Source organism: Haliotis asinina, chromosome 14, assembly GCF_037392515.1.
Source record: "Haliotis asinina isolate JCU_RB_2024 chromosome 14, JCU_Hal_asi_v2, whole genome shotgun sequence".
NCBI classification, from domain to species: Eukaryota; Metazoa; Mollusca; class Gastropoda; order Lepetellida; family Haliotidae; genus Haliotis; species Haliotis asinina.
The window spans coordinates 52,363,160-52,378,291 of NC_090293.1; the positions used below are offsets into that span (position 1 = coordinate 52,363,160).

General features: G+C 40.6%; 2 protein-coding genes and 1 pseudogene across 2 annotated transcripts in view; all 3 read right to left on the reverse strand.

The window, feature by feature from the left end:
• Nucleotides 1-5,935, reverse strand: part of LOC137260881 (fibrillin-2-like) — a 63,068-nt pseudogene extending 57,133 nt beyond the window's left edge.
• Nucleotides 5,936-5,941: 6 nt separating this feature from the next.
• On the reverse strand, nucleotides 5,942-11,087 carry LOC137260883 (neurogenic locus notch homolog protein 1-like). The gene is made up of 5 exons (XM_067798428.1): nucleotides 10,859-11,087; nucleotides 9,676-9,795; nucleotides 8,273-8,383; nucleotides 6,031-6,131; nucleotides 5,942-5,971 (listed from the first exon to the last, which is right to left on the reverse strand). Exons 1-5 carry the CDS (start codon nucleotides 11,085-11,087, stop codon nucleotides 5,942-5,944), a joined length of 591 nt encoding a protein of 196 aa, XP_067654529.1.
• A 3,387-nt stretch (nucleotides 11,088-14,474) lies between these two features.
• LOC137260884 (uncharacterized) overlaps nucleotides 14,475-15,132 on the reverse strand; it is a 36,946-nt gene continuing 36,288 nt past the window's right edge. The window contains exons 32-33 of the mRNA XM_067798429.1: nucleotides 14,741-14,870; nucleotides 14,475-14,482 (exon numbers count right to left, since the gene is read on the reverse strand). Coding sequence (XP_067654530.1) covers nucleotides 14,475-14,482; nucleotides 14,741-14,870 — 138 coding nt within the window. The remainder of the gene's footprint in view (nucleotides 14,483-14,740; nucleotides 14,871-15,132) is intronic.

Sequence of the window (15,132 nt, forward strand, 5' to 3'; positions counted from 1 at the left end):
CATCTGATATTTAGATGATTGCAACAAACTCTATGTCTGTCACATGGATTGGGATCACACTCGGTGATATCTAACAATGATAACAACATCCTACTTTCCCTACTCCGCTGCTTTCATACACGTGAGTGAGTGACTTTAGTTTTACACCCAAAACAGCAATATTCCACGTATATTGCGGTGGTCAGTAAATAATCGAAACTGGGCCTGACAATCCTGTCATCAACAGCATGAGCATCAATCTGCACAACTGGGAATCGATTACAGTTGTCAAACAGCTCTGCGACCCACACCACTCGATCCCGTTAGTCGCCTCTTATGGCAAGCATGGATTATTGATAGCCAATATTCTAACCCGGACCTTCACGGGGCCTTTTGTACATGTAAACACAAATCCTTCAAAAGCAATAAAACATATCACCTGTTCCCAATATGTATTAGCATTTGTAGTATCATTTCTATTTTCAACAAACCTTGTAGTACCTTCTTAATACAATTACATTAGTGGCCATTACTGAGAAACGTCTTAAAGTCACTTCCAAATGATACAAATCGGTAATACTATTATTTCTTTAATAATAACTCCATTTCAAATACGCTCAACTCCATTCACTTGCTGAATGCATATAGTGCTACCATTCAAAGCACAGCATTTCATTACCCAGGATAAGTCAAGCTGCATGTGAGACACTAGAAATTCAATGGACACATGAAGTATCCCAAAGCGTACACGTTTTCAGCTGGGAGAACAGAGGCAATTCGGAACAAACTCACTTGCTTAAAGTGAGATCACATGTGCTTGGTTCTGGCATAGGACTGAAGTCTTAGAAAGACTCAGGAGACAAACAGCCAAACACCGTCACCCACTCAAGTATTCTACGTCTTCAACCTTGCTCAACGTTCAGTGATTTGTGACCTCAACTCTATACGCGGAGCTGCATACCACCATTTAACAAGAAACCAAATGTACTCCTGTCAACTAAACCCTCAACCAAATAAAACTTTCTACATCGGGGAAGCACTTATGTCTCCACAAGAGATTAAATATAATACTTGGAAGTCAATGCACTACGCATTTGTCATCATTCCTTTATCTCTAGGCATGAAAACCAAATACCACAAACCTGTACAATTCATTCCATCGCCCGTATAGCCAGCTTGACAGGTACAAATGTAACTACTCAAGTGATATGCACAATCGGCAAAGGTGCTGCATGGACTGGAATCACACTCGTTGATCGCTGTAAATGTTCAAAAGTATGGAAAACTACCACTGTTACTCCTTTAACACATTTCCTCTTTGGTTCATAACAAATGCTGCATACTGAAAATGGCTGGCATTAGTTCCACCTGAGCAAACTTTATTAAAATATATATGAGCATCAAATTGTCCTGATCAGATAATTGGACTTCCATACTACCTGTTCCCAACATATATTAGCATGTATACATGAGGAACGTCTTAATATAACTTCCAAATGCTAGAAATATATAATGTTATTCTTTATTTCACAAGGAAACCAGATTACCCATGCAAAGTAGACGCTCAACAGAATTGTACAATTCTGGGGGAAGTTAACACTTAGGACTACACCATAGAATCAGTGTAACAAGAGGAGGTCTATGCATCATGCATTTCACATCATTTTTTTTATTTCTAGAGGCAAAAAGACAAATACAACGAACCTGTACAATTCATTCCATCGCCCGTATAGCCAGGTCGACAGGTACAACTGTAACTAGTCACGTGATCTGCACAATCGGCAAAAGTGCTGCATGGACTGGAATCACACGCGTTGATCGCTGTAAATGTTTCCAAGAATTAAATAGTACCACTTTTACTCCGTCAGCACATTTCCTCTTGGGTTCATAACAAACAGTTCTTTTAATGCAAATTTCATTATATATGCTTAAAAATAATCTAAAGAGTGAACATAACTTTTATCTCATATTTAGATGATTGCAAGAATCTCCGCGCCGGCTACATGGATTGAGATAGAACTCTGATATCTGACAATGGTAACTGCATCTTTCTCATCTATTTACCTCTCACGTAAATGCGCTTGGTGAGCTGGATGTGCTGCTTAAGAGGAAGAATGTTTTGTGATTCCTTGAACGTTAGAAGTGGGAAAAAACCTGACAACATCCAGAACTACACGTGCATTTTGCCATCATTTTATGTTATTTCTATGGATGAAAAGCAGAAACAACGAACCTGTACACGTCATTCCATCGCCGGAATATCCAGCATTACAGGTACATGTGTAACTGTTAAGGAGGTCTTGACAAGTTGCGTTAGTGTTGCATGGGTTGGAGTCACATTCGTCAACATCTGTAATTGCTCAAAAGATTTTTGTGCATGTAATTATAATGTTTTACACATTAAAGATAACATGCAGCAGAGAAGGTTCGGATGATCCTGGCACTGTCAGACTGGTAAGACTCATCATCAGCTCAGGGCCCTTGCCCCCTCAACACGCAGCCCGGTCAGAGAATGGGACCACTCACGTATCCTCCATGAACCATCCGGAGAATATGTGGGCTCCCCAACACTACAGCCGTCTGCATTACCCAGAGTGTCAGTAGGACTGTGCTCCCGGTGGAGAACCCTGGCACTCTTTTGATGTGCGGTAAGAGATCAGGGTACAAGACCAAGTTCACCGAGGACAAATGGGAGCGTGACGACAGTGTACTTACAATGAATAATATAACTATCACCGCCATAAACGGAGTACAAAGAGGCAAATTTATCCCTTCAGTTCAAGTCCACATTTTTTCACCATGTGATGAGATGACCAAGTATGTGTTTGTGGATCACTCTTATATCGAGATGATGCCAGGGCTTCGCGAAAGTTAAGCGTTTAGTGTACGTTTGTTTTGGCTTTAGAATATACTTGAATAGTCTCTAATATGTTTTTGTCGCAGAATGATCATCAGCTTTGTAATATTCCTGCAGGTAGATGATAGAGGATACAGCTTTCGGTCCAGAATTCAATCATTGCCGGTGACATATTCTCAGTTATATGTTAGAAGGCCTCATGTAGCTCTTAAATCTTGGTACTTCAAACCACAGTTCATTCACCACAAGGGACCAGTTTTAACTTTACATAGAACTAATTAATTCTACAACTTCATATTTCTAAAAGGTGGCGTAATTTTCTCTGGCATCTTGTTACCACAATCCTCCGACAAAAGACGAAACGGTAGAAATTCTTTTTGTGCATAATATAAAAGGTCAAGAAGACGCAAACATTACTAATACCAAAAATATGTGAAACAGTGTTCTTTTTTATCTGTGAACAATATTATCAGTGTGTTTCTAAAGGACACCATCCTGGATGTGACCTCATTTTAGCATCTGATATGATGATGACTTGGAATCGAAAAAAGGACTGGACTTTTCAGTGCAGATTTTCAGTAATGGAAAGTAAGATGAAATATATCATTAAATATTAAATATACCATTTGCATGCGCAGGGATATACAAAGTATATTGGCGCCACATGATGGAATATTGCAACAAACCAGTCATAAAGAGTGGAACTATATTGGAACTACGTGGAACTTCCTTTGCTGTTTCTCAAACGAATGAGCAGTGGGGTAGCCTTGCTCGAGTCGCCACAAGGGTAAAATGGGGGAAGCCCATTTCTGGTGCACTACGCCATAACATTGATGAAATGCGGTTAAAAGCGACGTATGAATGAAGTTACTCACTCACTCACTCACTCGTCATTGGAAAATTACATGAACACTTACGTAATTATTAAACGAACGATTGACAAATGACATGATCTATCTGAAAAGCATCATTGTATACAGGCTTACTTGTCTGCCCTATCGTATTCCAAAAAGATTACCCTGTTTGCTTATTTCACTAAAACACATCCCATCCTTTCAAACAGAGAGAATTAATGTCCACCTCATTATCAACTCTATTCAACACGTATATTCATTTTCGGACACAAAGAATTTTGTCCTCCCTAATTTGGCATGTAAATAGTGAATACGCTTGTTCTAATGTTAGCCAGGGAAAAACATATTATAATCATTAAAACCCGATAGCTTTAGAGTTGTTGTGTGCTTTAATGTAAGTATTCTTTATCAAGCTTGTGTAAGATACGACATTATGGTATAAATATAAACGTGTACTTATTAAGGCTTAATCAAGCTTGTGCAAGACATGACATTATAGCATAAATAAATACGTGTGCTTATTAAGGCTTTATGAAGTTTGTGTAAGACATGACATTAGAGTATAAATATAAACGTGTACTTGTTAAGGCTTTATGAAGCTTGTGTAAGACATGACATTAGAGTATAAATATAAACGTATACTTACCCGGCGCACAAGTGAAGGAAGCCGCCGTATCTGTACATACCATACCAACAGGACATGCGGAGGGAGATAGACATTCGTTAATCTCTGAAGTAAGACAAGCAGTTTTGTTTCGAATCTAGCATATTCTAGAATGGAAATACATTCAACTATCTCAGAATCGTGTTAACAGGTATTAGGTGTAGTACCATCTATTGACATATATAGACATAAATCAGGAAAAAAGAAAGGGATTATGAATATATGGGTGATTTCTTTATCGTGGAGACTAGGACACAATTTCAAAATTCATTAAAATTATTTAACGATTGCTAGGTTTTGTGGTCAGAAAGACGATTAGCTGTTGAGGCTATTTCCATTATGTATCACAAATGGGGTTAACTGGGGTTTATTCATAAACTATATGGATAAGCATTTACACGCTATGAGCATAGACAAACATAACAAACAATAGAGCTACATTTAACAAATAACAGTTTTCAATATCTGCTATGAATATATTTCAAATAACAGGTTTCAATATTTTTTTTAAATATATTAACATTTTAATCATTCATTTTGCTCTCAATGTAGGTGCATTTCAAGGACGGTTTGATATATAAATTTACATTAACATATATTAATAATTAATTTCCCGTTGAAAAGAAGAGCTTTCCAAGCGAGTCATACCGGTGTCGTTATCTGTGATGTTAACAATAGCGGATCCCGACTGTTCACCTCCCAGGTCGAACTGGATCTGAAAGGACTCCACTTCTTCCACTTGCTAATAAAGAAAAACAAATATGTTACTCAACCCATGGTACCGCAAACCCTCTTCTCCAGGCTTTTCTTCCATCAGACAAAACATTAGTAAGTGGAGAGTCTAAGCTGCCAAGTGGATATCGACTACATCTTAGGCTAAAAATAACATTAAATGTGTCATTATAGGTCGGTCTTCCAATCACATGTCATTACATTCCCCAATACTACTGTCCTGATAATACCTCATATGATTTTACCGACGTTTCTTTTTTATCAGCATTGTAAAAAAAATATGTTTGGACCTTGATCTGTCTTGTCACATAACCCTCGAGTTTCACAAAAACAATTTTCGATTCCCACTGTTTCGATTACCTTTTCGATCTACTAATATACAGTTACTCAAACTGATTTGCAAACAGACTTATGTACGTTTACATCTGTAAGGTCCGTCGTCTATCGTCGGCAAATCCTACAAATTGTCTGACAAGCGACTATTATAGCTAGTCACAGTTTTACAGGGATCAGCTACATACGGTTCCTTTTATACCTACCTGGACGTTATCATTTGGAAACAAGTTCGAGGAGTATACTAACATATAGCTGGACCTAGACAGACAGAGAGACATGCATCCATCCATCCATCCATCCATTAATTCATACACACCCATCCATCCATCCATCCATACTACTTACGTGCATGCATGCTTGCACGCACACACACACGCACACACACGCACACACACACACACACACACACACATACATACATACATACATACATGCATGCATAGTTTGAAGAATGACAAGAATTATTTCCTTACCGTATCATCTACAAGTCCTATCGTAAATGATTTTTCAGTTTCCCCATTAACGAAGTGCAGTGTGTTTCCGTCGGGGCTTTCGTAATCATTGACCGGTGATGCATCGCCCCCCGTGATTGTGAGCGTCAGATTAGCTTCTCCATCGTGGCCGTTATTCCGGACGATCGTTACATAAATTTCTCCTTCCGACTCGGAAGCGGAATAAACCGGACTGGAGAACATGAACTGACCTTTGTCTGTAAAAGAAGTGTACAATTCTTAAAGGCTACTTCACACCTATTTCGAACAGACAGGAATTAAGCAAAATCAACTAGTGCAAAATAGTTCGAAAATTCGAACCACATTCGGGAGAGAATGTCAAGATACACTATTTTGAAGCTTTGTAAACAGGATGCGAATCCCAGTTGCTATCTGACGTTTCACTATATTCTGACTGTATTCGCAGTGTATCTGAGAAACTTTCGACCTCTATTCCAAATTCAGGCAAAATATTCCGAGACATCGGGCACAATATTCCGATACATTTAAAGAATATTCTACCTGAAGTCATTCGAGGCGCATACAAGACATCCTGAAGGATCTGAAGTGGCTTGTCTTTTCTATTCTCCCTCGAATACGTTCAAAATACTTAGAATGCAGTTCGAATGCAGTAAAATATTTCGAATGCAGAATGCATTAAGAATATTTAAAGTTCTGCTCGAATGCACCTCAAATGCCGTTCAATATTAGTCCACTTCGAATGTACGTCGAAAGTTTTGAACATGTTTAAAACATTCTGGCAAGTTACAAGAATTGATCCGAATGGTTGGAATTGATTTGGAATGCAGAAATACTTGTGCACTTTGTTTGGGGAGTAATACATCCATTCTGTCAAAGTCTCCACAATACGGCGGAGACTTCAGTGTCTTTGGAGGTTGTGCGAAATATTCTCCAAAGTTAGTATCTTGTGTCAGCCACCTGTATGAGGTCTGATATCTATGTAGAAATGACAAAGCATCTAGCTAGAGCCAGAGTATGCGAACCTTTGATATTCATATGATATTTATTTCTTGTCCCTTTGTGCAAGATGTCCTTTAAACTGCTTTTTTCAGACACATTATTCGCTTTCTGGTGTTTTGTGGGATTAGTTTAGAACGTTTGGCTGTAACATCTCTTCAGAACACGAAGCGAAATGGGTGGTGACCATTGTTTACTCGGACAGTCAAACTAGACGCTTATTTGTTTACTTCTAAACTCATAATTGTGTCACTCGATGCGAACCTTAATACCACGTGAGAAGGAAACTTATACCCGAGTTAGGCAGATACGCGGTTGTCAATTCATACCCGGATATATTTTTTCCAGTTGTACCCGTCCATAGCGAGGAACACGAATGTTTGTTAAGCATGTATTGTAGAAACAGATAGCAGTATTTTACATGTAAGGTAAGATGAAATGTATACATTTCAGTAAGGTCATATTTTTGGTAAGAGTCGAATCGGATCTAACCTCGCTGTCCGTCTCTTTGAACAGGTCTACAGTGTAGATGTGGCCGAGTTTTATCCCTTCATTTCTAGTAAGCGTGCTTCTATTATGCACGATGCCGTCTCCAGGACTGTCTTCATTGCGAGCACAATACCCGGTAATATCTTGAGAACGTCTCTCTGCATCTATTTCTAATATTTTCATCGGCTTTTACAATTTGTAATTCTTGACTTAAAAAACAGAATGCATTCATGTGTTTTGTAACTGATCAGTTAGGGCCGAGACGATCACCGCTTGTCGTTAGTGTGCTTTTAAGCTGCATTTAGAAGCAAAGTGTTATAAATAGATAACCGCGTCCAAATTGTCGATTATGATGTGTTGGCAAGGAACGAACGAACCGAATGTTATAACGAAACCATGTTATAACGTGGTGGTGGAGCTGCCGAAAGCCCCGGGCTAGATATCCAACTGTGAGTCAACTTGCAGTCAGCTTGAGTGCAGCCTCTTTCAGAGTTGTTACAAGCCTTAGTGTACAGTGCACGACCATGTGCACTTAAAAGAACACAAGCATTCGTTGGTAAAATGACCAGATGGGGGCCACATGGATGCGCGCAAACAGCTACTTGCTGGTACAGCAACGTACAGTAAAACTTGGACAAAGTACTGTGTCCCTGTCCACTCAGCTGTGAGTGGGTACCTTGAGTGGTTGCACGAGCTGTATGACCCCAGGGAGTTGATACTGACATCAAATGATCGAGGGAGAAAAAACAAACCGTTTTGAGTATGCACGTGGAATGGACGTGGAATGTAACAAAGAAAATGCAGGGATGACACAACACACTTCTCTGTGTCTCCATTATCTAATAGACTGAATGACAACGGTGCATTTGATAAAATGTTACAAACAACTCACGAAATTCACAGAAGTTTCCGAATTGGAACTGTGGGCAGTTGCTGCACAAAGGAGTCGTGGAATCATCACATGTACCGCCATTGCAGGGAGCGTAAGTACATCTGGGTGCCGCTGAAATAAGCCAATATATGCCATGATTTAAAGCAAGTATCTCTGCGCTGCAACACTCGTCCAAAAAAGCCACCAAATGCATAGTATACCGATATCGATTCATATTCTAAATCCATTATGGACTGAAGGCCACAGACCCATCAGACATATCAGCAGGTGCTTTAATGCCATTACAATACTTCATGTAATATAAACACCAACTGCTCGCAGCCATGGGAGGCTTCACATCAAATGAATGTAATAATATATTGGAATATATCCATGCATTAATATTTGGACATGTTCTACATGAGAAGATATTTTAAGATCATTTCATTGATCAATACAACAACAAGGACCTAACTCACTGACAAGAAGACTGCTTTGACTCTCACTCAGAAATGCGCTTCCCACAAGAACAAAACACGTAAACAGTAAAACCCTAATGAAAACTGAACCTTTCGATGTAACAGCGTCTCAATTTACAATTGTTCAGTGATGGCTCGGGAGGTTTCAGCTTAACAGGGTTCTGCAAATGTGGATTATCTTGTACCATAAGTTTAAGAACACACCATTATTCATAACAGAACTTTTCCGTAATTGTTTTTTTAATTTAATTCATTGTTAATCTGTCATGACTTAGTTTGTTGCCATATCCCATATACCTATCCAATATTAATCCCCTACAGGAAAAATCGTGTGTAATATATTAATACAAATAGTGAGAATATTGTTACGAGCACTCGCCTTAAAAACCTGTGAGCTTAAAAACCTGTTTCTTCTGAGATGGAAATACATTGCTGTATTGTTCACCACGTGGCAAGTGTTCTATCAACTACAATTGTACTCTAGGCTATGAGGCCGAAACACTCAATAAATATATATCATGTCTGGATCGAAACCGGGGTTTCGGCATGAAGAGTGAACGTTTTGATAGGAATTCTAGAAGTTGAGTAGATGAAGGGAGAGGACTATGATTTATGGATATACAACTTCTTTTATTCAGTGAGTGCGACGTTTCGACATAGATACTAATGTCGTTGTCCCTCTCTGCGTTTCCAGTAACCTCACGATGGCAGCTACAGTAGATTTAAAACGAACTAGCCAAACATTACGTAGCTCTCATTGGGACGGCCTTCTCTGATCTCAGAATCCTTATGCTTGTTGAGAAAGATGAGATGCATCCGAACATCTGATATGCAAATTAGGCTGTAGCATTGGTGTTTTGCAAACTGATCACTGCGTGTGAGTGCAGCTGTCTGTCCTTAGCAACACGTTTCATTAAACAGTGAGACAAAAACTGCGGCACATACTGAAAGTACACCGTGGGTACTGGCCCGTGGAGCCGCTTGCACATGTGCACTGGAAACTGCCGTCGGTGTTTTGGCAGGAGTGATCTCCACAAGGTGTATCATACAAGCATTCGTTGTAGTCTGAAACAGGACAGGAATTACATCAGGGACTTAGCACTTACATGAATCTATAAAGTATGACATACACATGACCAAATAACCATACATTGCTACCTAACGGCTTCTCGGTCTTGTGAGAAAATTCGAATGCCTAAACCGTCTGATTCGTGATTGAGTGAATGCTTTTAGTTTTACGCCGCACTCAGTTATATTCAACTATATGGTGGCGGATTGCAAACAATCGAGTCTGGACCAGACTGATCAACAGCATGAGGATCGATCTACGCAATTGGGATACGATGACATGTGTCAATAAAGTCAGCGATCCCGACCACCCGCTCCCGTTTGTCGCCTCTTACGACAAGTATGGGTTACTAGCGGCCAAATTTTTAACCCGGACCTTCACAGGTCCCTTCTGATTCGATATCTGGGCACCTTGTCCCCGTGGCCAAAGCGTCCTAGAGCAAACTGCGGTCTAAAGGATATCAACTATGGGAAGACACAATGAACATCAATAGTACTTCCATACAATTTAACTCTACATCGCACAACGAATGATCTAGTGGTTAGCTATATGAATGCATCAGCCAGAATCTTCTGACAGCAGTAGTGAGTGCAACGTGACCGTTTTTAAGGCTAAACTGCTCGCAATGGACAGAGACGTTTTTCCTACATCGCTGCTGTAGGATGGAACAACCTCCCAGCACATGTGACAGACTAACCATCTCTCCAGTCATTCTGTATAACATTAAAAAGCTTCCTGTTTCAACTAGCTTTCTGTACCTGAACTCTGAACTGTGTGACATCCAGACTTTGTCCTTAGTTTTATTCCTGTGTGCTTATAATACATATATATACAGTCTATATAAATACGCTGATTATTATAATTTCTTATATGAGTGAGTGAGTGAGTTTTATTTTATGCCGCATTCCAGCAACATCATATCACGGACGCCAGAAATGGCATCATACATTGCACATTGTACCTATGTGAGGAATCCAACACGGGCGAACACTTTAACCAATAGGCTACCCCATCGGTCCCATGTGACATGGGCATGACGAACTACAAAATGAAACTGACCAGTGGTTGCAAAAACTGAGAATTCCGTGAAATGAGATGACGCCATAGCGAACATGTCCAGTCCTGCACATTCTGGAGGAAGCACTGTCATGAGCGTCACTCCTGTGGTTTGCCACTGGTTAGCGGTGTGATCGAAGTACATAGCTGAGCTTTGATATCCTGGAACAGTCTTCCTCTTCGGTAGGCAGATGACTGCCTCTTCAGACAGGCTTGATACTACCTGTTCCATACCTGAAACGATAACAGTAATGTTTCAAACAGCATTGCTGGTAAAGGTTTTTTGTTCCATCTCTGTTGTTGTTGACGATCGGTGTGGACAGCGACAAACAAGCCATGTTTATTTTAACTTTTTTTTAAAAATTTGCATAGTTGTCTGGCTACCTCAGTAATTTGCATCCGCTAACATAGTAATGTTACTGTCTTGTAAGCAGGGTACACAGTAATGTTACTGTCTTGTAAGCAGGGTACACAGTAATGTTACTGTCTTGTGAGCAGGGTACATAGTAATGTCACTGTCTTGTAAGCAGGGTACACGGTAATGTTGCTGTCTTGTAAGCAGGCTACACAATAATGTTACTGTCTTGTAAGTAGGGTACATGATAGAAGAGCGCTCAGGCAATCAGAAAAGATTTATGTGTGATGTAAGATAATTGTCTACGTACCAGTTATGCTGTCGTACACAGACACTGAAAAGATGTCAGCTGTCCTTTTGTCCGCCATGTCACTAGAAGATAGGGTGTCCACCCCCTCGGCATATGTAACCAGCTTTAGCTTGACGCTACCCGAAAACCTTTAAATGGAAACAAAACATAGCCAATGAAACGTGTTTGAGGGGAGTGATGATTGTTTGCGACGTATGTAAGATAAGTGAAAGGGAATGAGGTAGAATCGTGATTTAAAAATTTGCTTGTCACGCCGAAAACCTGGGATCGGTTCCTGAAATGGGTACAATTTGGAAATAGTGCCCCTACCGTACACATTACTGGAACAGTGCTGAACTTAAAGTGAAATTCACACAACGCCATGCATAGATCAAACATACACGTGGACGGTGGGGTGGTTAAAGCGTCGGCTTGTCAAGCAAGATCCGGGTTCGATTCCCCATATGGCTACAATGTGTGAAGCAAATTTCCGGTGTCCCCTGCTGTAATGTTGCCGGAGTATTGCTCAATGCGGCACAACACTATATTCACTCGTTGACTCAAAAGACGTTAAAGTCACATAATCATGTCTTAAGTGACAATAGTTTCGAATCAAACAGAATCCTCAGGTTTGTTTAATGCTGCACTCGGCAATATTCACACTATATGGCGGTGGCCCATAAATAATCTAGTCTGGACCAGATAATCCAGTGATCAACATTACGAATATCGATCAACACAATTGGGAACCGATGGCATGTGTGAACCAAGTCAGCAAGCCTGACCACCCGACCCCGTTAGTCGCCTCTTACGACATGTATGGATTACTGAAGACAATTTCTAAATTCATGAGTATCATCTCACTGTTGTACCATATACTTTTTGATCCGAAAACATAAGTTCATTCAGTCAAGATGTCTTCTCCCCAATACGCCGTCCCCATTAATGGCGACTCCTAACTGATACATGAAAGGCTTCCTGGCAAAACAACCTTAGTCAAACTTAGGGGAAGGACATAAGAAAGAAGCCTTTCTCTTCCTCTGTCGGGATATTTGTAAACATTTGCGGACTTATAGCCTCTCGAAATATGTCATTTTGGAAGTATTCCGATTTTTTTTTTGGTTTTGTCGGTAATTGACACCAGACTCGGAGGCTTGTAGGTTTTTCTAGGAACATGTTGCTTGCATTCTTTGGATATTTAGGCGAGTATTCATAACGAATCAGGCAAAAACAGACTCTCAAAGATTACTTTAAAATCCATAAACAAGAGTCATCAGAAGATGATATATCCCCCCGGTCCCCACATGTTTGAAAGGACAAAATCATCTGACAGTTACTCATTGTTTTCTTAGACTAAGTTTGAATTGTTTCCATGGAATGCATGAAAATTATAAATCGCAAAAACAGAATTCCCTTAGCTGTTCAGTATATAGTTTGTTCTTGTATTGTATAAAGATTTCAGGATAGAGGGTACCTGGTAGCGAAAGACTGGCCAGGAATCAGTTTGACGTCATCAGTTCCATTCTTTCCAGAGACGACGCTCACACCTGCAGGAACCATTGTAGTCTTCACGTCTCTGTCAGGGAATGTGTTGACCACTTCATCGCCAAGGTTCAAGCCGCTTATCATCCCCATTTCAAGCCCCTGCCTCAGGCCACTGACCGCTGATTCAGTTACAATGCCGTCCACCCTTGACTCATCCACCATTGCACCCATCTTCTGCAATGACCGACTCGGCAAGGGTTCATCTTCAGAAATGAGAATCTGAGCAAGGACCCCCATATATTCCACAAACATTTGCTTGTCTTCATTTGAAAGGCCTGAGTACTTCAAAGCCTCAAAGGATGTCATCACTTTTCGTACACTTGCGACGTCAACACCTTCGTCAGTGGTGTTGATGATGTTGGCCGCAGCGTCCAGAATGACGTGGCTCAGGTGAGCACCAGTACTCCTCTTTCTGCGTACCAGTGTTTCATCTGATGCGAATCCCGTCAATACTATTGCAGCAACTGCGGCGGCGTTATCTGGCGACCCTGGAACAAACACAAACTTTCATTCAAAGACTAACTTACACGTACAGTGAACAGTAAAAGAAAAGCAGTTTCCGAAAATACGAAATCTCATAAACATAAACGTTCATATTTGTTGTATGGGATAACAAGGCTTTATGGTTAATCAATTCCTTTATTTTCACCTGCTTCTGTCACCACTGGTTTCCCTCCAGTTAATCCACCACCTCCTTGGCTTCTGCCTAATTAACTTACATGTACTATTTGTCAAAATAATCCGGAACATGAGTGAGTGAGTGAGTTTATTTTTTGGCGCTTTTAGCAATGGTCCAGCAATATAACGACGGGATTCACCAAATTTACGCTGCACACATTATGCCCTTGGGAAATCGAACCCTGGCCTTCGGCGTGACGAGCGAACGCTTTCACCACTAGACTTCGCTTTAACCAACCAGCCTTCACCCGGAATGTAGTAGAGAGGATCATATGAAGACATTCTTCATAAGCTTAGCATATATGATGGTGTATGTGTGTGTCAGTGTGCGCTCGAGAGTGCATGTGTGTCTGTGTGTATACGCAAGAGTATATCTGTGTACAATAATCCCCAGTGTATTTTGTGTATGCGTGCGTTCGCGCGTGCGTGTGTGCTTTGGGTAAGTCTGTCAGTTCAGTTTTACGCCGCTTTTAGCAATATTCTAGCAAAATCACGGCGGAGGACACCAGAAATGGGTTTCATTCATTGTACCCAGGTGAGGAATCGAACCGGTGTATTAACAATTAGACTTGATATTTTAGATCCCCGTTTCGTTTTGCTCTACTTCCACAGTTTGCATGTTTAAAGTTAGACCCCCAGAGTAGTTCGTTGTGGGTACAAGAATCCCCGCGAGTGGAATGTGTGTCGTCAGGAGAAAAAAAATGCTATGTACTTATGACAATGATGTTTATCAACGCAAAACTCAGACGCCATCAAATTGCTGAAAAACACGTCCACATATCGTTCTGCGTGGTGGTATATAGTTGTGTTACGAATTTGCCAATTTTCGCGGATTTTCATCATATACTGAACTCATGTTTTACGATACGTCAGGTCACCTGTACACCGTACCATTACACAATATTTAATATTTGGCAAAATCTGGTTTAGAACATCTAACTGAAGTAAGTCGCTATATTTATACCTGTTAGTCTAATGATGGGTAGTATAAGAATGTATGTATTATTTGCTGGCTCACCGGCCTTCAGTTGGTCCTCCACCGCTTCCTCCAGGGCCGCTTTGACTGCTGCCTTGTCCGACTCACCCAGTGGTTGAACCGTCACAGTCTTGCGGAACAATTCCCACTCGCCCGTCTCCACACCACGCACCTTGAATGGAAGAGAGATGATTGTAATGTCTTACGCTACGAGCACCTGTCTAACCTGAAGCGTTAAGCCTCTAACAGGGTCGAGTCTTGTTCCTTGCATTACAGACTATATTAACGTGAACAAGGGTGTGACTGTTGTGTTATCACTCAGCAATGCCGACAACGATGATGACGAAGATGCATATGATGATGATGATGCAGATGATGATGATGATGATGATGATGATGATGATGATGATGATGATGGTGGTGGTGGTGGTGGT